The sequence below is a fragment of the Mustela erminea genome, chromosome 10 (assembly GCF_009829155.1).
Source record: "Mustela erminea isolate mMusErm1 chromosome 10, mMusErm1.Pri, whole genome shotgun sequence".
Lineage (NCBI taxonomy): Eukaryota > Metazoa > Chordata > Mammalia > Carnivora > Mustelidae > Mustela > Mustela erminea.
The window spans coordinates 1,993,122-2,020,050 of record NC_045623.1 but is presented as its reverse complement, the minus strand read 5'-3'; the positions used below and the strand labels follow the sequence as shown (position 1 = coordinate 2,020,050).

Below are 26,929 nucleotides of genomic sequence, written 5' to 3'. Positions count from 1 at the left end.
AAATATTGTAAATAGTTGAGGTAAAAGACCAGACTTTTGGATATGCTATTAAAATATCCATATGCATGACGTTGAAAACCACAGTTTGCATTCAGATAGCTCTGCTTATTCAGAAGGAAAGTTTCTTATTGATTGCTCAGCATATGTATGGGGATTTTGCTTTGCTTGCATCTTGTCAGGGTTGAAAAAAGGTGCTTGAGAACCATCTATAGAGGTTATCATCCACAGTTTATATGCCTTCTGCTGGTTGTTTGATATTTATGCATTATTTGTCTGTTGGCTATGAGCCTGAGAAAGTTAAACAGCAAAGAGAACTGGTATAAAATTAAATAGTTACAAAAGAAAGTTGTTGGGACACCTGGGTGGCTCAGTTGGTTAAGTGTCTGCCTTCGACAAAGGTCATGATCCCAGGGTCCTGGAATTGAGCCCTGTGACTGGGGTAGGGGGGTGGGGTGGGCTCCTTGCTCATTGGGGAGCCTGCTTCTCCCTCTCTCTCTGCCTTGAACCCCCCCCCCCCATGTGTGCGTGCTCTCTCCCTGGCTCACTTGCTTTGCTCTCTCAATAAATCTTTAAAAAATAAAAATAAAAAGCAAGGTTGTTTAGAATGTTTTCTTTTTCAGTGAAACTGGACTGGACAATACAGAAATTTGTGTTGTGCAGTCTTTGCTTAAGGAATGCCGGTGATACGGATTTGGCTTCTTTTTAATTCGGTTTCTGGCTAGCATCGTCTTTTATATAGATAAGTTCAATGTAAAACTAAGAAAATTTAAGTTGGTACCTTATATATATGGGTTTTTTTTCCCCTTGTATGTATCTTCTCCCCTCTGTGATTTTGGTCTGGGAAGACAAATAATTAAAATAGAATATTAGAGACCAGTTAGAATCAAGTTAGGCACTTTACCCACTGAAACTGTGGGCAGTTGGCTACAGCTGACTCACCTGGGACATTTCAAGGGAATAACACCATCTCTTGGGCATCTTCAAAACGAATCTATCAAGTTGGATCCAGCTACTTAGACTATTTATTTAGTTTTAGGTTGGTAGTTTTGTTTTTTTAGGCTTAGGGGTTTAGTAAAAATAAGTTTCTGAAATACTAAGGGCACTGTGAGAACCTTTGCATTAAAGGCTTTGTTTGAACATGGAGCATAATGCTTCTACAATTCCAAGGCAGATTGACCTTTAGTCAATTAGTATTGGGGGGGGTGCAGAATAGCAGGCAATATCTCTTTGTCTGCATTGCAAAGGTGTAAGCTTTATGTTTATAAGAAGCATGTAACTTAGGCAAGTGTTTTCAAAGTAAAGGCTAACTCCAAAATCATGGTGAAGTACAAGGATTTGGGGGGAGACTGTTACCCACTTTCTGAATTCAGAGCAATCCAGAATTTGACCCTGCAACATCATTGTTTTGAAAGAACAACTAACAAGCCTATGTTTATAAACTGGGACTAGACTGAGGTTCTTTATTTTATTTAATTTTTTTTAAAGGCTTTATTTATTTATTTGATGGATAGAGAGATCACAAGTAGGCAGAGAGGCAGGCAGAGAGAGAGAGGAGAAGCAAGCTCCCACTGAGCAGAAAGCCCGATGCAGGGCTTGATCCCAAGACCCTAGGATCATGACCTGAGCCGAAGGCAGAGGCTTAACCCACTGAGCCACCCAGGCACCCTCCAAAATAAACATTTAAATTAAAGACCCTGTACTTTCATGATTTGTCTCACCCTAATTACAGCCAAACCCTACGTATTATAAATTAAACTTTTAGACTCTTAATTATTGAACAGTTTTCTATGGTCTTTTTCATAATGATTTTTTTTTTTTCAAGAATAAAAGTTATAATTTTGGATCTTTCTAAATGTGGGAGCGGGGAGGTTAGGAGAAATAGAGGGAGCACGGGGGTGGGTTACTGATAGATTCAAGAATCTGATTCCAGGGGCGCCTGGGTGGCTCAGTGGGTTAAAGCCTCTGCCTTCGGCTTGGGTCCTGATCCCAGGACCCTGGGATCAAGCCCCGCATTGGGCTCTCTGCTCAGCGGGGAGCCTGCTTCCTCCTCTCTCTCTCTCTCCCTGCCTCTCTGACTACTTATAGATCTCTGTCTGTCAAATAAATAAATAAAATCTTAAAAAAAAAAAATCTGATTCCATATTTTGTATAAAACTATTTCTCTCATTCTGAGATCAGTATCTTATTTTGTCTTTTTTTCTTGTAGCATGGCGGACACCGACCTCTTTATGGAATGTGAGGAGGAGGAGCTGGAGCCATGGCAGAAAATCAGTGATGTCATTGAGGATTCTGTCGTTGAAGATTATAATTCGGTGGATAAAACTCCTACAGGTAACAAAAGCTCATGATCTTAAATTATTTAAATTGATTCAGTTGGATTGCATTTTTGTTAAGAAAGTGTGAGACAGAAGAGGACTTTAAGAATCCAGGGATGCCTCAGTGTGGCACTGGTGCTTTTTTCCCATGCTCTAGTCTGTAAACTCTAGCCTTGGTTTCTTCATACATAAAGCTAGAAACACTGTACTTAATTCATTTAAAACATTGACAGTTGAATTAACTAATGCTTATCAAATATTTATCAATCCTCTTACAAATAATCAATGAACAAGAATGCAAAGTAGTGGTGTGTGTCAGTGTTCATTTATATACCCAGTCAAAAACAGGATCCTGTAGTCATTTTCTTCTTCTTCTTCTTCTTCTTCTTCTTCTTCTTCTTTTTTTTTTAACTTGATTTTGGTTTCCATTGTGAGCTGAGCAGAATTTTCTGTGTGTCTGCCTTCATGGAAAGTTTATAAACTTAGGCTTGTTAGCTGCTCTTTGAAGAAGGTGATGCTGCAGGGTCAAATTCTAGATTGCCCTGAATTTAGAAAGTGGGTGATAGTTCTTTTCCCCCTATAAATTGTATTTGTTGTTCTCTTTATTTTTATCTTCCCTGCCTTGAGACCTGAAGACGGCATTGGTTTAGGCTGAAACAGGACACAGTTTGGGATCTTGTGGATGTCTTACTGTGCATGCATGGTTATGAATACCAATAGTGGTGATAATAAACCTTTGAGTCCTAGAGGTTTGCTTGTACTATATAAGCAAAACCTTAAAATACTGTTTCAGTGAGCTCGTGATCTAAATTAACCAGGCAGTATGAGATGAAGAAGGCTTTGTGTCTAATTGGTAGAGTAAGGGATGGGTAGAAGGAGAAATCAGATGCACAGTTGGATTTGCAAAGAAAGCAGTAAATTTCTAGAGACCCACAACAAGATGAAAAGGGATTAGAACAGTATCCTTCAGTGTCATCTGTCCCTGTCTCCCAAGTGACTGTGCCTCCCCTTCCCCACAGTTTCTGTGAGCCAGCAGCCAGTCTCGGCTCCAGTGCCCATCGCTGCCCATGCTTCTGTTGCTGGGCACCTCTCTACATCCACCACCGTTAGTAGCAGCGGGGCACAGAACAGCGACAGTACAAAGAAGACTCTTGTCACACTAATTGCCAACAACAATGGTAAGTGGGATTATCTGGAAATTCTTCCTGGGCCAGAGGGTAAGAGAATTAAAGAGGTCTTAGGAACAGCTGTACCCATTTAGTTTTAGGTATTGATGTGGTTCTATTAGTTGGAGTGAAATTTAGTAATGATTCTGTGATATGGAAGTGATTCAGGAGTGGTGCTGTTCCTTCTGAGTTAGTGCTGAATTGGATGTTGGTGTTTCAAGTCTGAGGGCACCTGATTCTTGCTGCTGATAATTTCTAGGAGAGAAAATGTAAACCCCAAATTCCTAACTATTAAAGAGATCTGGTTTTTTTGTTTGTTTGTTTGTTTTTGTTGTTGTTATTATTATTATTATTATTATTATTATTATTTTAAGTAGAAAAGCCCTACTAGTTTGTTAAGAATTCTTCCAGGGCAGCTTTGTTCTGGATTTTTCTCTGGCAGATTGATTTGGTTACTGGTTCCTGGGTATGAAAAATAGGATAGGGTTGTTGTCTACTTGAAGGAAATGGTGAAAGAGTAGTGTTTTTAGTGTGTTTATTGACTAGAGAAGCTGTATAGTACTGGTTTCTATTTCATTTCTGATGACTGTTTTTACAATCTAAAGATGAATTATTGGAAAGTTATGTCTTAAGATTCATAAGTAGAATAAGCACTTCGTAGAATCAATTGTGTTGCTGCAAAAGACTTTTTAAAAAATAGCTTTATTAATAAAAGAATATTACGTGTATTGAAGAAAAAGTACAGTGAAAAAATAAAAGAAAAAAAATTTAAGTGTAATTTCACGACCTGGAGATAACTAGTTGTAACTTTTATTTTGTACATGTATGTACTTTTATATACTTCATATGCTGTATGTAATGATTTGCTTTTTTCAAAAGTGGATCATACAGACTCTGCTCTTTGCCTCCCTTTTCCCCTTTTTATGTAATGAATATGTTCTCATTTTAACAAATGTGTGTCTGTAACATTGTTGATGAATAACTCGGCAGTTGACCCTTGAACAGCCTTGGGGTCGGGTGCCAGCTGGCTGCACAGTTGAAAATCTGTCTGTATTGGGTGCCTGGGTGGCTCAGTTGGTTAAGTGACTACCTTCAGCTCAGGTCATGATGCTGGAGTCCCAGGACCGAGTCCCACATTGGGCTCCCTGCTCAGGAGAGAGTCTGCTTCTCCCTCTGGCCTTCTCGCCTTTCATGGTCACTCGCTCGCTCGCTCACTCTCTCATTTAAAAAAAAAAAAAAATCTGCATATAACTTTTGAATCCCCAAAAGCTTACTTAAAGATAGCCTTCTGTTAATAACAGTTAGTTAACACGTATTTTGGATGTACTGTATTCTTACAATAAAGTAAGCTAGGGAAAAGAAAACATTATTCAAAAAATCATGAAAAAGAGAACCAACACAGTACTGTACTGTATGTATTGAAAAAAAAAATCCACGTACAAGTGGACCCATGCAGTTCACCCTGAGTTGTTCAGGGGTCAGCTGAATTTCCTGTCATTTGGTTAACTGTTATTCACAGTAATAGTAGTGAAGGCCTGTACTGCTGCTCTGAAGAGCTGTGGTGAGCATGTCTATCTTTTCTCATATATTTAGTTCTGAGAATGTATTTATAAATTTCAGATTGTTGAATCAAAGGTTATCACAGTTTTTAGGATTTTGGTAATTTTCCTGAACTGGCCATCTAGAAATGTTATATCAGTTTATATTTCCATTAGAAGTGCATATAGTGAGGGGCACCTGGGTGGCTCAGTGGGTTAAAACCTTTTCCTTTGGCTCAGGTCATGATCCCCGGGTCCTGGGATGGAGCCTGCCTTGGGCTCTCTGCTCAGCGGGGAGCCTGCTTCTCCCTATCTGCCTGCCTCTCTGCCTACTTAAATAAAATTAAAAAAAAAAAAAAAAAAAAAGAGGTGCATATAGTGGGGCGCCTGGATGCCTCAGTTGGTTAAGCGACTGCCTTCAGCTCTGGTCATGATCCTGGAGTCCCAAGATCAAGTCCCACATTGGGCTCCCTGCTCAGCAGGGAATCTGCTTCTGTCTCTGATCCTTCCCCTTCTTGTGCTTTCTCTCTCTCTCAAATAAATAAATAAAATCTTTAAATTTTTTTTTTAAGATTTTATATATTTATTTGACAGAGAGAGAGAGACAGCGAGAGAGGGAACACAAGCAGAGTGAGTGGGAGAGGGAGAAGCAGGCTTCCTGCTAAACAGGGAGCCCGATGTGGGGCTCGATCCCAGGACTCTGGAATCATGACCTGAGTCGAAGGCAGCCGCTCAACTGACTGAGCCACCCACGGGACCCTAAATAAAATCTTTAAAAAAAAAAAAAAAAAAGTATACTTAGTGGTCTTACTTTTGGTTATAACCATTTACTCCTCTTTTGTTATTTATTTATTATAGTCCCTATTTTTTTGTGATTACGAACAACACTTGGTGAATATTCTCAGGCATTATATCTGTGCCCACTATGTGAGCATTTCTTTAGTGGAAAGTGAGATTGTTTGGGTCAGGCATTTAAAATTGGATAGACAGTGTCAAATTGTCCTAATAGGTTGCTTTGAATAAGTGCCCCCAGAAGCTGCTTCTTCATATCATTGCCAACTTTAGGTATTATTGAACCTTTTTTTTTTTTTTTTTTTTTTTTTTTAATATTTTGTATTTATTTATGACAGAGACCAGAGGGACCATAAGCACAGGGGAGCTGGAGAGGGAGAAGCAGGCTCCCCATTGAGCAGGGAGCCTGACATGAGCCTTGATCCCAGGACCCTGGGATCATGACCTGAGCCGAAGGCAGTCACTTAGCAAACTGAGCCACCCAGGCAACTCTCCTGTATTTCTCCTTTTTTTTTTTTTTTTTTTTTAATTTGAGAGAGAGAGCATGAGTAGAGGTAGGGGCAAAGGGAGAGGGACAAGCAGACTCCCTGCTGAGTAGGGGCCCCTGACATGGGACTTGATCGCAGGACCCTGAGATACTTTTAATATTCAAATTAAAATGTTAACCCATACTAATGGAAAAAAAAGTGAGTATAGACTGGTAACCACAGTTACATGTGTCATGCGTATTCTTCCAAAAATTTTTCTCACATAGATAAGCATGCATTAATAGATCAGTTTGCATAGCCATCTCCTTTTTGCATAATGTAGACAACTCTATAACTTTTTTTATCTTACATTCTTTTTTTCTTTTTTCCTTTTAAGATTTATTTATTTATTTATTTGACAGACAGAGTTTACAAGTAGGCAGAGAGGGAGGCAGAGAGAGAGGAGAAGAAGAAGCAGGCTCCCCGCTGAGCAGAGAGCCCGATGCAGGGCTCGAACCCAGGATCATGACCTGAACCTAAGGCAGAAGCTTTAACCCACTGAGCCACCCAATCTTAGGGATCCCTGGTGGGTGGGGAGTCTCCTTCTTCCTCTCCCTCTGCCTCTCCCCCTGCTTGTGCTCACTCTCTCTTCTTATGTTATTGATACAATTATATCACCCCTTATTTTATATTCTTGAAATGCTAATCTAGGTTTAAGGATGGGACTTCAGAATAGAGTGAATTAAAAAAATGTTCCATTTTGGGGCACCTGTGTGGCTCAGTAGGTTAAAGCCTCTGCCTTCAGCTCAGGTCATGATCCCAGGGTCCTGGGATCGAGCCCTGCATTGGGCTCTCTGCTCGGCAGGGAGCTTGCTTCCGCCTCTCTCTCAGCCTTCCTCTTTGCCTACTTGTGATCTCCGTCTGTCAAATAAATAAATAAAAATCTTAAAAAAAAAAAAAAAGAAGAAGAAGGTTCCATTTTTGGGATTCATGGGTGGCGCAGTCAGTTAAGTGTTGGACTCTTTCTTGGTTTTGGTTCAGGTTGTGATCTCGAGGTTGTGGGATTGAGCCCCATGTTGAGCTCCGCACTCAGTACAGAGTCTACTGGAGACTGTCCCTGCCCCTGCGCACATGCTTTCTCTCTCTTTCTCTCAGATAAATCAGTTAGTCAATCTTGGGGAAAAAAAATGTTCCAGGGGCACCTGGTGGCTCAGTAGTTAAGCTTCTGCCTTCAGTTCAGGTCATGATCGTAGGATCCTGGAATCGAGTCCTGAATTGGACTCCCTGCAGCTCAGGAAGCCTGCTTCTCCCTCTCATACTCCCCCTGCTTGTGTTCCCTCTCTCACTGTGTCTCTCTCTCTGTCAAATAAATAAATAAATTCTTTCTTTTTTTCAAATGTTCTTTCAACCCAGTTTTCCTATGTCTTCTATTTAGTTGTATTGGTGTATTATCTACTTACTACATTAATAACATAGCAAGAGAGAACTTTTAACCAATTCAGTATTCTTCCACTTAGTGTACTTTATACTTGAGATAGTTAAAAAGTTGTCTTTTCCTGCTGCTTCCTTTTAAACCAGTTTTAAAACTTATCTGGCTCCTGGTTACCAATAGCCATCTCCTCCAATAATAATATTGTAAAGAACTGTTTTGGGGGAGGGTATGGATTTCGCTTTTATAATTTACCTGTTTCTTTTGTCTTCCTTGCCCCTCTCTGCATGGAAACCATTTCCTTGACTCTTGGGGTTTTTTGTTTTGTTTTGTTTTGTTTTTTAAGATTTATTTATTTATTTATTTATTTGACAGAGAGAGAGAGACATAAACATAAAGAGAGAGGGAACACAAGCAGAGGGAGAGGGAGAAGCAGGCTTCCCATGGAGAAGGGAGCCCGATGTGGGGCTTGATCCCAGGACCCTGGGATTATGACCTGAGCTGAAGGCAGACGCTTAACGACTGAGCCACTCAGGCGCCCTGAGTCTTGATTTTTTTTGTTTTTTTTTTTTTAAGATTTTATTTATTTATTTGACAGAGAATTCACAAGTAGAGAGAAAGGGGGAAGCAGGCTCCTGGGTAATGGTTTCTTAGGCTAGCAAAACCATATGTAACCATAGAAAATAATAGATAAATTGGTCTTTATAAAACCTTTTGTGCTTAATAGTGCATAATCAAGAAATACACTATAACCCATAGAATGGGAGAAGAATTTTGCAAATAATATATCTGATAATGGACATGATATATAGATTATATAAAGAATCACTATAATTCAATAGTAAAAAGACAATATGGGGTGCCTGGGTGGCTCAGTAGGTTAAGCTGCTGACTCTTGATTTGGGCTCAGGTCACAATCTCAATCCTGGGATCAAGCCATACATGAGGCTCCATGCTCAGCAGGAAGACTGCTTCAGGAGTCTCTCCCCGCCCCACCCCCTCTCTTTCAAATAAATAAGTACATTTTTTAAAAAGATCTTATTTATTTATTTGAGAGAGAGTGAGCACAAGCAGGGGGAGGGGCAGAGGGAGAGGAAGAAGCAGACTCCCCACCCACCAGGGATCCCTTAGTTGCTTGATCCCAGTACCCTGGGATCATGACCCAAGCCAAAGGCAGACCCTTAACCAACTGAACCACCCGGGCACCCCTAAATAAATAAATCCTTTAAAAAATAATAAAAAGACTATCCAGGGGCGCCTGGGTGGCTCAGTGGGTTAAAGCCTCTGCTTTTGGCTCAGGTCATGATCCCAGGGTCCTGGGATATAGCCCCGCGTCAGGCTCTCTGCTCAGCCAGGAGCCTGCTTCCCCCCATCTCTCTGCCTGCCTCTCTGCCTACTTGTAATCTCTGTCTGTCAGATAAATAAATAAAATCTTAAAAAAAAAAAAAAAAAAGACAATCCAGTTTCTTAAATGGGCAAAGGATCTGAGTAGACATTTCTCCAAACGGAATATACATAAATGGCCTGTAAGAACATGAATAGATACTCAACATTAGTGGTCATTAAGGAAGTGCACATCAGGGGCACCTGGGTGATTCTGTGGGTTAAAGCCTCTGCCTTCAGCTCAGGTCATGATCCCAGGAATCTGGGATCAAGCCCTGCATCAGGTTCTCTGCTCAGCAGGGAGCCTGCTTCCTCCTCTCTCTCTGCCTGCCTCTCTGCCTACTTGGGATCTCTATGTGTCAAATAAATAAATAAACTGTTTTTAAAAAAATACATTTAAAGGAAGTGCACATCATAGCCACAGTGAGATACCAGTTCATACCCACTAGGATGGCTGTAATCAAAAAGATGGACAAATAACAAGTGTTGGTGAGAATGTAAAAATGGTGTGGCCACTTTGGAAAATAGTTTGTTTTCCAAAAAGTTAAATGTAGTTATATGATTCAGCAGTTCTTCTAACTATACACCCAGAACATGAAAACAGTTCACACAAAATACCCTGCTCAAATGCAGCATTATTCATTATAGGTCCCAAATGGAAATAACCTAAGCTGTTGAATGGATAAACAAAAGGCGATAGACACAGCTGCACAGTGAAATATTACTGAGCCATTAAAGGGAATGAGGGGCGCCTGGGTGGCTCAGTGGGTTAAAGCCTCTGCCTTCAGCTCAGGTCATGATCCCAGGGTCCTGGGATCGGGCTCCCTGCTCAGTGGGGAGCCTGCTTCCTCCTTGCTCTCTGCCTGCCTCTCTTCCTTCTTGTGATCTCTGCCTGCCAAATAAATAAATAAAATCTTTAAAAAATAAAACAAAGGGACGCTTGGGTGGCTCAGTTGGTTAAGCAGCTGCCTTCGGCTCAGGTCATGATCCCAGGGTCCTGGGATCAAGTCCCACATCGGGCTCCTTGCTCGGCAGGGAGCCTGCTTCTCCCTCTGCCTCTGCCTGCCTCTCTGTCTGCCTGTGCTCGCTCGCTCTCTCTCCCTCTGTCTCTGACAAATAAATAAATAAAATCTTTAAAAAAACAAAACAAAACAAAACAAAAAAAAAACTTGTTTCCCTTTTAAAAAGCGGGGGGGGTGGCTCAGTGGGTTAAGCCGCTGCCTTCGGCTCAGGTCATGATCCTCGGGGTCCTGGGATCGAGTCCCGCATCGGGCTCTCTGCTCAGCAGGGAGCCTGCTTCCTCCTCTCTCTCTCTCTGCCTGCTTCTCTGCCTACTTGTGATCTGTCAAATAAATAAATAAAATCTTTAAAAAAAAATGTAGTGCTAAATGAAAGAAGTCAGATGCAAAAGGCAACATATTATATGACTCCATTTATATGAAATTCCAAAATTGGCAATTCTCTAGTGACAGAAAATAGATTTGTGGTTACCAAGGGGAGAAGAGAATGAGGAGTAACTACTAATGGGTATAAGATTTCTTCTTGCATGGGCGCCTGGGTGGCTCAGATGGTTACGCGTCTGCCTTCGGCCCAGGTCATGATCCTGGGGTCCTGGGATTGAGCCTGGTATTGGGCTCCCTGCTCTGCGGGAAGCCTGCTTCTCCCTCTGATGCTTGTGTTCCCTCTCTCACTGTATCTCTCTCTCTCATATAAATAAATAAAATCTTAAAAATAGAAGAAAAAGATTTCTTTTTGGGATGATGAACATGTTCTGGAATTAAATAGAAGTGATAGTTGCACAAACCTCGCAAATATACTAAAAACTTCTGAAATGTGTACTTTAATATGAGTAATATGTATGTTATGTGGATGATATCTTAGTAAAGCCTTTTTTTTTTTTTTTTTTTTAAAGAAGGTGTCAGGGAGGGGCACCTGGGTGGCTCAGAGGGTTGAGCCTCTGCCTTCAGCTCAGGTCATGGTCTCAGGATCCTGTGTTCGAGCCCCACATGGAGCTCTCTGCTCAGCGGGAATCCTGCTTCTCTCTCTGCCTGCCTGCCTCTTTGCCTACTCGTGATCTCTATCTGTGTCAAATAAATAGTAAAATCTTAAAAAAGATGTCAGTAATAAAATTCTGGATTGTTTTTACAATTCTTTTTGTTCTTCAGAATCTATCACTCAGCATTTAGAAATTACTTACATCGTTCTGACTGATCATACATTTTGCTTTGGAAAGAAATATTATGTAGGAAAATAAATTGCTGCTTACTTCTGAGCTGTGAATGATGTGAATTTAATGATATAGGTTTCTTACTCTATAAATTGTATGTTTTTCAACTCCTGTTTAGCTCATTTTAACTCCATTTATTCTTATCTCTGGATTTTAAGGTTATGTAAGTAAACATAAAAGAATAAAGGGATACATCAAGACCTTCAGATTTGTAAAACAACTTATTGTGAGAGAAGCTGCTGAATCTCTTCCCTTTATTTCATCAGTTTGTGGCTATGGTACCTAGTTTATTTGAGAGCAGACTCTGAGGCAGGGTACTACTTGGTTAATTCTTTTATAGGCTTATTAAGCCTAAGGATTCTGATTGCCTCTTCATCCCCTGAAAGCAGAACTTTGTAAAGCCCATGAATGGTCAGAATTTCTCTAAGGAAAGATTTAATAAGAATATAGAGATCAGGAGTACCTGGGTGGCTCAGGTGGTTGGGGGTCTACCTTCGGCTCATGTCATGGTACCAGGGTCCTGGGTTCGATCCCCAAATTGGGCTCCCTGTTGCACAGGATGTCTGCTTTTCCCTCTCTCCCTGTGGCTCCCCCGCTGCTTGTGCTCACTAGTGCTGTCTCTCTCCTTCAAGTAAATGGATGAAATATTTAAAAAAAAAGAATGTGGAAATCACTTAAAATAATTTATTAGAATTAGAATTCATTGGAATTATTAGAAAGATTCATAGAATGTGGATGAGAGGTATAGAAAAAACAAAATTGGCCATAGTTAATAATTGTTGAAGCTGAGTGATGGATACATGGGAGTTCATTATGGTATGGTATTTTTATATGTATTTTAACTTCTGCATAATAAGACATTTAAATTAAAATAGTAAATTGCCAGTATAATTAGCAGAGATGGAACTTGTAATTTTTTATCTGTGTCAGCCTCATAATCACTAGTCAGCTGGCCTGGTAACTATGAGGTCTAGTTCCTGATGGGCACTTATTTTCTGGATAAAAGTGGGACAAACCGGGGCACCTGGGTGGCTCAGTGGGTTAAAGCCTCTGCCTTCGGCTCAGGTCATGATCCCAGGGTCCTGGGATCAAGCCCCGCATTGGGCTCTCTGCTCAGTGGGGAGCCTGCTTCCCTTCCTCTCTCTCTGCCTGCCTCTCTGCCTAGTTCTGATCGCTCTCTGTCAAATAAATAAAATCTTTAAAAAAAAAAAAATGGGACAAACCATTGTTGGCCCATTAATAGCCAGCTATATACTCACTCCAGTGGTCTAGCTTTGTAGCTAACTGCAGTGACTCCATCTGTCAAAGTAGGACATACAGTTCATAGGAACCCATCCCATTCTGGTTATTTAAGGTAAAAAGTTGAGGCAGTATCTTGCTTGAATCTCCGATTTAGGTATATTGATGTTCAAATTTTCTGTGTGGTTTTGGAGTATTCTCTGTAAATCGAGAAACTTAGTATTAACGACTTTTTTGCTAAATGTAGTAAATAGACTTTAAAACATTTAGGGGCACCTGGGTGGCTCAGTCGGTTAAGCCTCTGCCTTCGGCTCAGGTCAGGATTTCAGGATCCTGGGATTGAGCCCCATGTCGGGCTCTCTGCTCAGCGGGGAGCCTGCTTCTCCCTCTCTCTCTGCCTGCTGCTCTGCCTACTTGTGACCTCTCTCTCTCTCAAATAAATAAAATCTTTGGAAAAAAAAAAAAAAACATTAAGAACCTAAGGTGGTGGGGCGCCTGCGTGGCTCAGTGGGTTAAAGCCTCTACTTTCGGCTCAGGTCATGGTCTCAGGGTCCTGGGATCGAGCCCCGCATCGGGCTCTCTGCTCAGCAGGGAGCCTGCTTCCTCCTCTCTCTCTCTGCCTGCCTCTTTGCCTACTTGTGATCTCCGTCAAATAAATAAATAAAATCTTTTTTAAAAAAGAACCTAAAGTGGTTCAATAGTAGTCAATTTATTGATATTTATTTTTGAAGGAACTATTATCTTCTGAAGTCATACCTTTTTCATTGAATGTTGGTTAGTTTTTGACCAAGTCTTTTCTTTATCGGTTCTCATGTCACAAAAGAGGAAGAGGAGTTAATCTGTCAATCTCTGTGTTCCCATACCCATAAAAGACAGTGGTTGTTTAGAGAATCTGTTAGATTTCTGAGCTTTGACTCACTAGGAAGAGGTGCCATTCTTTAGATTCTGTGTGCTTGCTGAATTAATGTTTGTTGATAAATATGCCACTTTTAAAAAGATTAAAAGTGAATTAGCTAACAACAAATTGTATTCTGACAAAGTTAAGTTTTACCTAGTTAAAATATGGAAAAAGAAATTATATGTTACTTTGTTTTGTTAATTTGGTGTGGAGAGATTACGTTAAATCATATACCAATATTGTCAGAGTCAAAATGATAGCCTTGTAGAAATCTCACTTCTAGGTTCATGACATGAAACCTATCTGCAGTTTTTCTGTTAGTTTTAGATTTGGGTAAAGCTTACATTTTTGGTGCATATGGTGATGTTAAACCTAAGGTGAGTGTGGCAGTCTTGAATATTTTGTTATCTGGGATACCATTTCTTATCTGAGACCGTACTGTTACTTATAAAATGTGGGTTTATTTTTTCTTACTTTTTTTTTTTCTTTCTTCCTTTTACTTTTACCTTCAGCTGGCAATTCTTTGGTCCAACAAGGTGGACAGCCACTCATCCTAACCCAGAATCCAGCTCCAGGTCTTGGCACAATGGTTACTCAACCAGTGTTGAGGCCTGTCCAGGTCATGCAGAATGCCAATCATGTGACCAGTTCTCCTGTGGCCTCACAACCAATATTCATCACTACACAGGTGAGTTAGACTCAGTTCTGGTGCTGCGTAGGGGAAGAGAGAAAAATACTGAACCATTGGCGGCTCTAACTTAGAACTCTAAGTCCTATCTTTTGACCTGGCTTTCTCATTTGCTGTTCTTTAATTTGATACTGATTTTTAAAGAAAGCCAAATGTAACGCTCCTGGTTAATTTCCTCTTCCTGTCCTTTAGAGGGCTGTTAAGTGATTTGATTGAGATCTGGGCAGAAATTAGTGGGAAAGCTTCGATTAGGAAGCTTTAACACTTGGTCCTTAACACTTCCTGCCCTTTGCTTGGGCTGTTTTTCTTAAAATGGGGTGAGTTAGTTGACTCGTGAAATTGGTAAAGTGCAGGGATTATCTTTGGAAGAGAAGGAGGAAGATGACTTATTTGACATATAACATGAGTTATATGACATATAACGTGAGTCGAAGTTGAAAGCCTAATGCTGAATGTGTAACATAAAGGCAAGTGTTTCTCTCTGCCTCTGGCTTCCTGAGTTAGAAATTCTTTTCTTAAAAGTTTGCCAGAGGTTTACCGCCTTTGAAGTGGACTTTGGGAACAATTTCTTAATAATTGTTTTGTGCTGGGCACCTGGGTGGCTCAGTGGGTTAAGCCTCTGCATTCAGCTTGGGTTATGATCTCAGGGTCCTGGAATGGAGGCCCACACTGGGCTCTCTGCTCAGCAAGGAGCCTGCTTCCTCCTCCCCTCTGCCTGTCTCTCTGCCTACTTGAGATCTCTCTCTGTCAAATAAATAAAATTTTTAAAAAAACAACAACAACAAAAGCAATTTTTTGTGTTGAATCACTCCAGTGAATATTCCTGGTGCCTTTTTTTTTTTTTTCCCCCTTCTTCTGTGCCTTTATCTGTTTAGGGGCCAGTTTGTGGATGAGGTATTTTTTAAGCTGAGGTTCTTTTAAGAGGAAGTATGTTTTCCTTTTTGCTCATATGTACTAAAGCTTATTCTTCAGTTTTGATATTTTGTCACTCAAAAGTTTGCCAAAATTCCTAGATTTCTCCATCTCAGTCATTTAAAAGTTATACCTCTAGAAAAAGAACCACTAGGTAAGACTGAATTTTTTAAGATGTAGTCTTATTGCAATCTCTGCTAGTGTTAGCTGATCTCCATGTTAAAGATCATTTTGCTTTTTAATGCAGGGATTTCCTGTAAGAAATGTCCGGCCTGTACAAAATGCAATGAATCAGGTTGGGATTGTGCTGAACGTACAGCAAGGCCAAACGGTTAGACCAATAACACTAGTCCCAGGTAAGGAAAAATGTCTACCCATTCAAAATAAACTGGCATCCGGAAGATTTGTTTTTCTTGTTTCAGAATATCCTTGGTCATTTAAAAAGTGTGTTTAAGGAAAGTCTAAAAATACAAAGATCATACTGATTTACGCTCCATTTTTAAGCTAAATTTTTAAAAAACTTTCTAACCTTTGACCAGGATGGTGGTTTTATTTTTCTTTTTAACTTTTTACCACCCTTCAAACAGGGTTTATATAGTCCTTTTCTGGTGTTTTAGTCAGCTATTACGTGTGTTATCCTGAAGGAATATTATTAATGAAAACTCCCAAATTGCACATTTCTTAATAAGTCTATTCACTTACATGGTGGGATTATAAACTTTATTTTGCTTTAATTTTACAGCATAGATTTTGGATATAAAACAAATGACCTATCCTTTGATAATAAATTTGCCAGTGACTCGTTAGTAGTTTTTTTTTAAAGAAACTAAATTAAAATACTTTTTTAAAATCTTGTGATTTTCCTCCACAGTTCTTTATTTAGTTCTTGTAAGTTTACTGCAATTCAGGCCAAAAAATATCTTAATAAATTGTTCTTTGGGTGCTTCCATAAGCTCGTCTTCCTAAGTTTTTGTTGTTGTTCTCAGAGCCCACACAGTGCTTTTTGGCCTTAAGTCTAATGAATTTAACTTACCTAGTTCTGATATTTCTTATATATTTGTTAATGGAATTATTTACAGCTGAGCAAGGAGATTGACCTCTGGGATGCTAGTAGAATGGCATAGTCAGTTTTCTGTTTGAGTTCATATGAAAGACTGGAAGACTCCTTTAGTATCCTGAGAGAGAAAGCTGGCTTTTTTTTAGGACTGCATCTGCCCTTTGGCCTTATATATATGCACACTGCCTCCTATCTGTACTTATCCTTCCTCTTCCAGTATTGAGGTCCAGCCACTCTTGATTAAATTCTTGGGATAAAAAAGGCAGTGTGGTAAGGTGTTGTGAGAAGAGTTGATAGGAATCTTCTTTCTTCAGTTTAATAGGGCTGATTCCTTACTATAAGATCTTTTATCACCTTGGATATGTATTGTCTTAGACAATAGAGTGTGTGCTACTCTTGTTCACCTCTGATGGCCACCAAACACTTTGGGGCAGTAACCTTTTCTTATTCTAGTATTTTCAGTAAATACAGGTAGAATGTATGAGAGGTGAGCTTATTGACCAAGCTTTGGTGCTTTTCTTTGTCTCTTTTTTGAAGCCCCAGGTACCCAGTTTGTTAAGCCGACAGTTGGAGTCCCACAAGTGTTCTCTCAGATGACCCCAGTGAGGCCAGGCTCCACAATGCCTGTGCGGCCCACCACCAACACCTTCACCACTGTCATCCCAGCTACTCTGACCATTCGGAGCACCGTCCCACAGTCCCAGTCCCAGCAGACCAAGTCCACACCCAGCACCTCCACCACTCCCACTGCCACACAGCCGACCTCACTGGGGCAGCTAGCTGCTCAGCCTCCAGGCCAGTCCAGCCAGACCCCCAATCCCAAGCTAGGTGAGCCCTGGGAAGTGGAGATGGCAGTGCTGGGCGGGGCAGTGGGTGGAGAACAGATGATTTTCACTTGGCCAACATAGCTCCCTCCTTCCCCTCTCCACCTGCAGTGAGCATTGCCAGCTTTGTCACTGTGAAGCGACCTGGGGTTACAGGTGAAAATAGCAATGAAGTAGCCAAACTGGTGAATACTCTTAACACCATCCCTTCCCTGGGCCAGAGTCCTGGGCCAGTGGTGGTATCCAACAACAACTCTGCCCATGGCTCCCAGAGAACCAGCGGACCTGAATCTTCAATGAAAGGTACAGTACTCTGAAAGACGGAGTACCCAGTCATTCAGAAACATTAATAAAGTATTTGTTACTTTAGCACTTTATGCTTTGAAATAGAGACATAAAATGTAGTTGCCACAGTTTGTTCTACAAAAAACTCTAGTGTAGGAAAGGGATAGCCACTGTGAAAAGTGTAACTAAATCAGCTGTAAGGAGATAATTCTGTGTTTCTTGTGCTGTGGAGATGAGTGAAATGGACCAGTTGATCAGAGATGGGTGGGATAATAATAAAAAGAAGCTTCACAGAGGAGGTAGATTTCTACACAAGATTTTAAAGTTGGGATGTACTAGAGAGGTTTTCAGGTGTAGACAAGATACGAGCATAAGGATTTTCAGTGGTCTAGAGCAGAGGTCGGCAAACTTTCTCTAGAGGACCAGATAGTATTTTAGGCTTTGTGCACTAAATATGGTCTCTGCCCTTGTACAAAAGCAGCCACAGGCAGTACACAAACAAATGAGCATGACTATGTTCCACTAAAACTGTTTATGGTCTCTGAATTATATGTAATTTTTTAAAAGATTATATTTATTTATTTGGCAGAGATCACAAGTAGGCAGAGAGGCAGGCAGAGAGAGAAGGGGATGCAGGCTTCCCACCAAGCAGAGAGCCCAATGCGGGGCTCCATCCCAGGATCTTGAGATCATGAACTGAGTCGAAGGCAGAAGCTTAACCCACTGAGCCACCTAGGCACCCCTGAATTATATGTAATTTTCATGTGTCAGAATACCTTATTTAGCTTTCATTTCAACCATTTAAAAATGTAAAAACACTTAACAAATGGTATCTGAAACATCAGGCATCCACATCCAGTGAAGTTGGACCTAAACACCATATGTAAAAATTAATTCTGCAAACCAAAGACCTAAACGTAAGAGCTGAAACTGTAAGAGAAGAAAACAGGGGAAAGCTTCATGGCATTGGATTTGGCAATGATTTCTTGCATATGACACCAAAAGAAAAATATAACAGTAGATATAGGAATAATAGATAAAACGAGACTACATCAAATTTTAAACTTTTTGGGTATCAAAGGACACTGTGAACAGAGTGAAAAAGCAGCCCAGTGAATGTGAAAAAATATTTGCAAATCATATATCTGATAAAGGGTTAACATCTAGAATATATAAAGCATAACTCAACAATAAAAAAACAGCCCAATTAAAAACTGGGCAAAGGAGTTGAATAGACCTTTCTCCAAACAAGATAAATCACATGAAAAGATGCTCACCATCACTAATGATTAGAGAATTGCAAATCAAAACCATGTCGAGATACCACTTCACACCCATCAGGATGGCTCTTATCCAAAAAACAAAAGTAACAAGTGTTGGTGAGAATGTGTAGGTATTGGAACCCTTGTGCATTGCTGGTGAAAATGTAAATTAGTATGATGGTCTCTCAAAAAGTGAAGTATAAAATTACCATCTGACTCAGCAATTCTGCTTCTGGGTTATGACCCAAAAGAATTGAAAGCAGGTCCTCGGGCAGATACTTGTATACCCATGTTCATAGCAGCAGCATTCACCATAGCCAAAAAGTGGAGGCAGTCCAAGTGAGCATCAACCAATGAATAAATAAACAAAATATGGTATATACATAAAGTAGCATATTGTTCAAGGAAAGAAATTCTTATAAATGCTGTAACATTCATGAAGTTTGAGGACATTCTGCTAAGTACTAAACTAAGTTGGTCGCAAGAGGACAAATACTGTATGATTACACTTAATATGAGGTACCTGGAGGAGTCAAAATCAGAGATGGAAAGTAGATCGGGGGTTGCCAGGGACTAAGAGGAAGGAGGAATGGGGAATTGTTAAATGGATAGAGTTTCAGATTTACAAGATGAAGAGTTCTGCTTGTACAACAATGCGAATATACTTAACTATACCCTTGAAAATGGTTAAGAGGTTAAGTTTTAAGTATGTCTTACCTCAACTAAAGAAAAAGTTGTATAACCTCCAAAAAAAGTAAAATCCATTCCTAGCTCATGGGCCAAATAGAAATTTGGCTGGATTTTGTCTAGGAGCTGTGATTTGCTGACCCCTGGCCTAGAGTTAAAAGAATGGTCCTCATAATGATCATTCATGCTTGCGTATCAACCTTTAATATGCCTTTCAGGGGTGGTTTAACATTTCTTCAAAGGGCCAGTAACATCATCTCATTAATCTTATCAATGCTGCTTACTTCTTCCAGTGACCTCTTCTTCCATCCCAGTGTTCGACCTCCAGGATGGTGGACGGAAAATATGTCCACGGTGTAATGCTCAATTCCGTGTTACTGAAGCTTTGAGAGGTCACATGTGTGTAAGTGATAGCAGTTTTGATGGGGATCCGGCCTCAGTGGCTACCACTGCATACCTCCTCTGGGATTAGGAGCATGTGAAGCAGGGACTCTGAAATGACTTAGAAGTTTCTTAAAGGGTTATGCTCCTTTCTGGCCTATTTTAGAAGAGTTTCATACTTTGGAATGTAGAAGGATATATTTAAAGACTCTCAAGTAGATTGGAACATATGCAACCTTAATTCCTTGGTTGTGGTTGATTTTGAAACTACACAGGAGCACAGGAGGACAGGTTTGTTAGATAATCAACTCAAACCAAGTTGACCTTGGTTTATTTTCTTCCTTTTTTTTTAAAGCTTGCTTGCTTTATTTATTTATTTATTTATTATTTGACAGAGAGAGAGACAGCCAGAGACCACAAGCAGGGAGAAAGGCAAAGGAAGGAGAAGCAGGCTCCCCACTGAGCAGGGACCCCTACATGGGTCTCCATCCCAGGACCCTGGGATCATGACCTGAGTGAAAAGCAGACACTTAACCAACTGAGCCACGCAGACACCTGTATTTTTTCTTTTGTAAGGTTTTATTTGAGGGACTCCCTGAGCAGGGAGAAGGACAGGCAGACTCCCTGCTGAGTGGGGAGCCCAACGCAGGGCTCAGTCCCAGGACCCCAAGATCATGACCTGAGCTGAGTCAGATGCTTAACCGACTGAGCCACCTAGATACCCCTCAGTTTATATTCTGTTTATTGTCCTTGGATGAACCAGGCGTCATTAACCAGTTCTCATTTCTAGCCTTTTCATTTTTTTGGTATTAGTCCAGACACAAAGATTGGAATTTCTTCTTGCTGGGGAATTCAGAGGCAAGTTACGCTAGTAAGTGGTTGAAGTATCCAAGGCAGGAAGGAGAAATACAAGATACTGGGTTAGGAGAGGCATATGGCTATAAATAAATATCCATTAGAAGAAGCCATAATCCTAGAAACACTATAGAAAACTGAAGGGTGAAACGGAACCAAACCATTCCCAGGAGATGTTCATGAGGTTGGGGAGTTGGCATATCCCAGCCGCCAAGATAACTACAGTGATTTTCCTTTATAGTACTGTTGCCCAGAAATGGTGGAATACCAGAAGAAAGGAAAGTCTCTGGATTCAGAACCCAGTGTCCCATCAGCTGCAAAGCCCCCATCCCCTGAGAAAACAGCTCCTATTGCTTCCACACCCTCTTCTACACCTATTCCTGCTCTGTCACCGCCTTCCAAAGTACCAGAGCCAAATGAGAATGTGGGTGATGCTGTCCAGACCAAACTCATCATGCTAGTAGATGACTTCTACTACGGACGGGATGGTGGCAAAGTGGCCCAGCTCACAAACTTCCCTAAGGTTGCCACATCTTTCCGATGCCCACATTGTACCAAAAGGCTAAAGAACAACATTCGGTAAGTGTTGAAGAGCCTCAGAAGTTAACCCTGGATGAGAAATTTGTCTTTTCTCTTTGAGCAGTAGTCCTGATATCCAATCTAAGGATTATCATTAAATCAGTAAGTGGTACTACAGAAGGAGGAGGTATTGTGGGAATAATAAGAGATAACTTTGCGTGGGGTAAGGGAAACCAGTACATCTTTCCACAGAACTCTTAGTTTCAAGAACCCTTTTCTGGGCTCAGAAAAGGACTGTCCCAAACAAGGCAGGGGGTGGTACATAATATGTGTTCTGGGATTCCCTGGCTGCTGATTTTTTTGTTTTCTCTACTTCTTGTGCTCTGCTACAGATTCATGAACCATATGAAACATCATGTAGAACTCGATCAGCAGAACGGTGAGGTAGATGGTCATACTATCTGCCAACACTGTTACCGCCAGTTTTCCACACCCTTCCAGCTCCAGTGCCACTTGGAAAATGTTCATAGTCCTTATGAATCGACTAGTAAGTTTGGAAACTCTTAAACTGTAGGGGTATGTTTTGTTCTTCATTGAATGGCACTGGGAAGAGCCCATCATTCTGTATGAATATCAGTTTAGAGGAAGCCCTTTGCACATTTCTAATAAATTCCTTACTTCATTCACCCTTTATTCTTAGAACTTAGACTTCTCTTCAAGCCTGAATTGAATTCAGTGCTAGAATTGTTAGGGGTTTGGTTCAGGACCACTGTAACGTGTTGTAATGTATACAGTGTAATGCAGTGGGTGCCTTACCGAGATCATCTATATTTGGACCTCCACTTTAGTTAGTACCCTGGTAGGTTTTACATAAGACAAAAGATAGCATTATAAACATAAAATACCATTAAGACAGTGCTTTCAGTGAAATGTAAGATGAGGTGTGGAATGTCACCTTCACTGTACATCTAACAGATGAGGAAATACAGAATGAACACAGACTCACAAAAATTAAGTCATTTACTTGAGAGCGCACATCTCTAGTAAGGTGCCATTGTGAGGATTTGAGACCAGTCTTCCTGGAATATCTCCTGTATCTTTCAGGGAATTTCCAGTTTTGTTGTACTAAGACAAAAATTATATAAAGGAAAATGAGAAAAAGACAGTATATTTATTTATAAACCTATGCATTGTATAATACCAATGATAGGTGAAATAGTTTACAGAAAAGGTCATTGAGGCTAGATTTCCCAGAAAGTCATACTTAAAGTTTTTAGGATCTTTTTTTTTTTTTTTTTTTTTTAAAAGATTTTATTTATTTATTTGACAGAGAGAAATCACAAGTAGATGGAGAGGCAGGCAGAGAGAGAGAGAGAGGGAAGCAGGCTCCCTGCTGAGCAGAGAGCCCGATGCGGGACTCGATCCCAGGACCCTGAGATCATGACCTGAGCTGAAGGCAGCGGCTTAACCCACTGAGCCACCCAGGCGCCCAAGTTTTTAGGATCTTTATTTACTTATTTTTCTTTAAAGATTTTATTTATTTATTTGACAGAGAGAAATCACAAGTAGATGGAGAGGCAGGCAGAGAGAGAGAGAGAGGGAAGCAGGCTCCCTGCTGAGCAGAGAGCCCGATGCGGGACTCGATCCCAGGACCCTGAGATCATGACCTGAGCTGAAGGCAGCGGCTTAACCCACTGAGCCACCCAGGCGCCCAAGTTTTTAGGATCTTTATTTACTTATTTTTCTTTAAAGATTTTATTTATTTATTTGACAGAGAGAGACACAGTGAAAGAGGGAACACAAGCAAGGGGGAGTGGGAGAGGGAGAAGCAGACTTCCCGCTGGGCAGGGAGCCTAATGTGAGGCTCTGTCCCAGGACCCTGAGATCATGACCTGAGCAGAAGGCAGAGGCTTAACGACTGAGCCACCCAGCTGCCCCTAACTTTTAAGGTCTTTAAATACAAGTAAATAAATAAGTAAATAAATAAATAAATAAAAAGATTTAGACAGAAGAAAGTAATAAGAAAACCTTTTAGGTGCGGGACGCCTGGGTGGCTCGGTTGGACGACTGCCTTCGGCTCAGGTCATGATCCCGGAGTCCCGGGATCGAGTCCCGCATCGGGCTCCCAGCTCCATGGGGAGTCTGCTTCTCTCTCTGACCTTCTCTTCGCTCATGTTCTCTCTCACTGTCTCTCTCTCAAATAAATAAATAAAATCTTTAAAAAAAAAACAAAACCTTTTAGGTGATGGGAAACTGTATGAACAAACACATGAAGAAATATGCATGTCATCTCTATGCTTTTGCTGCAGATTAAAAACCTTAACTAAAAATGAGCTAAACAATAAGGATATCCATTATATTGTTTAACTGAGAGTCCTTGAGGTAGAGTAAACTTGTAACCCAGAACTTGAGTGTTCTGCTATTGTTCTCTTGTCTCTGGCTTGTAGCAGGGTGGCTGTATTAATCTCGGGCATTACATTCAGACACAAAATAGTGCAGACAAGGAATAGAGCGTATCTTCCCATGTCTTTCCAGAATCTGTTTCAGGAAAGCACTGCTTTCCCTTTGTAGTTCCTTGGCTTTGGCAAGAGTAGTGGGATTGCCATTCGTGGCTTACTATAGTGTTGGTCTATAGAAATACAATGTGAGCTACATATGCAATTTTAATTTTTTTAGTAGCCATTTTTAAAAAGTAAAAAAAGTAATTTTAAAAGTTTTTTTTAAACAACTTCTTTTTTTTTAAATAACTGTTTATTGTTTCTTTGTTTTGTTGTTAAGTAAGCTCTACACTCCACATGGGGCTTGAACTTAAAATCCTGAGATCAAGAGTTGCATGCTTTAACCGACTGAGCCAGCTAGGCATTTCTGAAATTAATTTTAATAGTATAATTTATTTAACTCAGTATATCCAAAATACCACTTCAGCATGTAATCAGGATTTAAAAATTAATGAGATGGTAGAACTTTGGACTAATAATTCGGGAATAGACTAGATACTGGAATCAACCACTATGCATTTAGTGGCAGAGTAGCCAACTTTGTCTTGCTATAGGGCCCCAAAGTCTTCACTGTCAGTGATGGAAAATCTGAATAACTCATCTACACTTCCTAGTGAATACATCTTTTTTTTTTTTTTTTTTTAAGATTTTATTTATTTATTTGACAGAGATCACAAGAAGGTAGAGAGGCAGGCAGAGAGGGAGGGGGAAGCAGGCTCCCCACTGAGCAGAGAACCCAATGTGGGGCACTATCCCAGGACCTGAGATCATGACCTGAGCCGAAGGCATAGGCTTTAACCCACTGAGCCACCCAGGCGCCCCCATCTTATTTTTATACAGAATCTGGTGGGTGGGCTTTTGTTAATTTATGTGTGGAAAGATAAGTTTTTCCTTATGGGTAAAGAAATTCCCAGTCACAACCTCATCAATCCTTTTCACTTTCCACTCTTGTTATGTCTGACTTTTAATTTTTGAGTATCATGTGACTTAAAATTTATATTGATCAAAAATCTGAGAAATTGTTAACCCAAAGAGGTAAATTACATTTTTTATATTTCACTGTGTATCAGTTTTATTCTTGGATTCTTGTATAAGTCCTCTTTCCCATACATATGGCAGATCCTGATAAAAGTAGCTTATTTTTTAATATTAGTATTTTTGGACCCATTGCTTTCTTTCTTTTTTTTTTTTTTTTTAAAGATTTTATTTATTTATTTGACAGAGATCACAAGTAGGCAGAGAGGCAGGCAGAGAGAGAGAGGAGGAAACAGGCTCCCTGAGAGCCTGATGCGGGACTCGATTCCAGGACCCCGGGATCATGACCTGAGCCGAAGGCAGGGGCTTAACCCACTGAGCCACCCAGGCGCCCCCATTGCTTTCTTTTTACTTTTGAAAAAAAATTTCCTTTTCTGAAGTAGGTTTTTTTTTTTTTTTTTTTAAGATTTTATTCACTTATTTGACAGAGATCCCAAGCAGGCAGAGAGGCAGGCAGAGCAGGGGGCAGTGGAGGGGAGTGGGCTCCCTGCTCAGCAAGGAGCCCGATGTGGGGCTCGATCCCAGGACTCTTAGACCATGCATGACCCAAGCAGAAGGCAGAGGCTTAAGCCACGAGCCACCCAGGTGCCCCTCTGAAGTGTTTTGTTTTGTTTTGGTTTTGGTTTTGGTTTTGTTTTTTTTTTTTTAAGATTTATTTATTTGACAGAGAGAAATCACAAGTAGATGGAGAGGCAGGCACAGAGAGAGAGGGAAGCAGGCTCCCTGCTGAGCAGAGAGCCCGATGCGGGGCTCGATCCCAGGACCCTGAGATCATGACCTGAGCCGAAGGCAGCGGCTTAACCCACTGAGCCACCCAGGCGCCCCTTGTTTTTGTTTTTTAAGATTTTATTTATTTATTTGAGAGCGAGAGAGAGAGAGAGAGGTCAGCAGGAGAAGCAGACTCCCTGCTGAGCAGGGAGCCCGATGTGGGACTCGATCCCCGGGACTCCAGAATCATGACCTGAGCTGAAGGCAGTTGCCCAACCAACTAAGCCAACCAGGCGCCCCTAAAGTATTGTTTGTTTTTTGTTGTTTTTGTTTTTGTTTTTTTTTTAAAGATTTTATTTATTTATTTGACAGAGAGAGAGCACAAGTAGATGGAGAGAGAGAGAGAGAGAGGGAAGCAGGCTCCCCGCTGAGCAGAGAGCCCGATGCGGGACTTGATCCCAGGACCCTGTGATCGTGACCTGAGCGGAAGGCAGCGGTCCAACCCACTGAGCCACCCAGGCGTCCCCCCCTAAAGTGTTTTTAAATGAAATTACATACATAATGACATGTCACCCCAAATACTTAAGTATGTATCTCTAAAAAATAAAGACCCTTCTCTATATACAGCCATAATACCATTGTCAAAACCTAACAGAAGCAATCATAAATCCTTAATATCATCTATATCTAGTCCATTTTCAAATTTCCTGAATTGTCCCAAACATCAGTGGATCATTACACTTAAATTATCATAATAGTATAATCTTAATAGCATTATGTTTTTCTTCATACTTGTTTAAGGGCAGTAGACTGAAGAAGAGGTAGAGCTGAGGGAAGGATGCTTCAGGCTTAACCATGGTCAAATGCTGGGAAGGAACTTGTGTGGAAAATGACTGAACGAAGAGGGAACTAATTGCTTGATAAAGTCTTGGGATAATAGGGAATAATGAGGTTGGCTGAACCTTAGGAAGGTATAAGATATCTATCCTTTCTTCCCTTTTTTTTTTTTTTTTTTTTTAAGATTGATTTATTTTAGAGAAAGAGCACGCCCACGTGAGCAGGGGAGGGCCATAGGGAGAGGGAGACAAGCAGACTCCCCACTGAGCAGGGTGTGCCTGATCCAGAGCTCAATTCTAGGATCTGAGCTGAAAGCAAGAGTTGGATGCTTAACCAACTGAGCCAGTCAGGCGCGCCCCTATCCTTTCTTTCATAATTTGGAAAACAGAAAGCAGACTAACTACTACAGCAGAAGCTGTAGTAGTTCACTCCTGTTTTCTCAAAGTAAGAGACTGTGTTAGGTGTCAAGGACATGAGGGTCATGGTGCTCAGAGGGACTGTGTTAGGATGGCCACTTGGCAAAATTAGTTAATTCTGTCTCCTGACTGAATCTTTCCATACCAGCTCTTCTGGAACTAGAACAGATGCGGATGGTTAATAGAGATGTCTTAAATCCACTGGTGACTTATGTTTCTATCTCACTGGTTTTCTTGGTATGAGATAATCTATATAAATGTTAGCATGGTGTTTATGTGTTAGGATATTTAATTAGTGTTGTTGTTACTATTGATGATGTATGACAGCTGTATCAAGAGAGCCGATACATTGGTTGTAGGAAGAGCTTCAAGGTTGAATGAAATTGCTCAAGGAGAACACAGAATAAGAAAGGTTAAGGCAGAAGGTTGGAAAGGACCAATATTTAAAGGTGTTCTAGAAAAAAAAAAGAAAAGCAATTAATGACAAATTGAATTAAGAGGCAAAGGGGGG

The 26,929-nt window shown here is 40.6% G+C and overlaps 1 protein-coding gene across 6 annotated transcripts in view; it reads left to right on the top strand.

Annotated features, from left to right (window-relative positions):
• Window positions 1-26,929, top strand: part of POGZ (pogo transposable element derived with ZNF domain) — a 50,169-nt gene that overhangs the window by 12,584 nt on the left and 10,656 nt on the right. For 3 of the 6 annotated variants that reach the window (XM_032301797.1, XM_032301794.1, XM_032301795.1), the window contains exons 2-10: window positions 2,207-2,331; window positions 3,335-3,493; window positions 13,967-14,142; window positions 15,302-15,410; window positions 16,649-16,939; window positions 17,020-17,238; window positions 19,463-19,572; window positions 20,647-20,984; window positions 21,317-21,471. In XM_032301797.1, coding sequence (XP_032157688.1) covers window positions 2,208-2,331; window positions 3,335-3,493; window positions 13,967-14,142; window positions 15,302-15,410; window positions 16,649-16,939; window positions 17,020-17,238; window positions 19,463-19,572; window positions 20,647-20,984; window positions 21,317-21,471 — 1,681 coding nt within the window. In that variant the 5' untranslated portion in view covers window position 2,207. The remainder of the gene's footprint in view (window positions 1-2,206; window positions 2,332-3,334; window positions 3,494-13,966; window positions 14,143-15,301; window positions 15,411-16,648; window positions 16,940-17,019; window positions 17,239-19,462; window positions 19,573-20,646; window positions 20,985-21,316; window positions 21,472-26,929) is intronic. The other 3 variants (XM_032301796.1, XM_032301799.1, XM_032301798.1) reach the window with 3 other exon arrangements.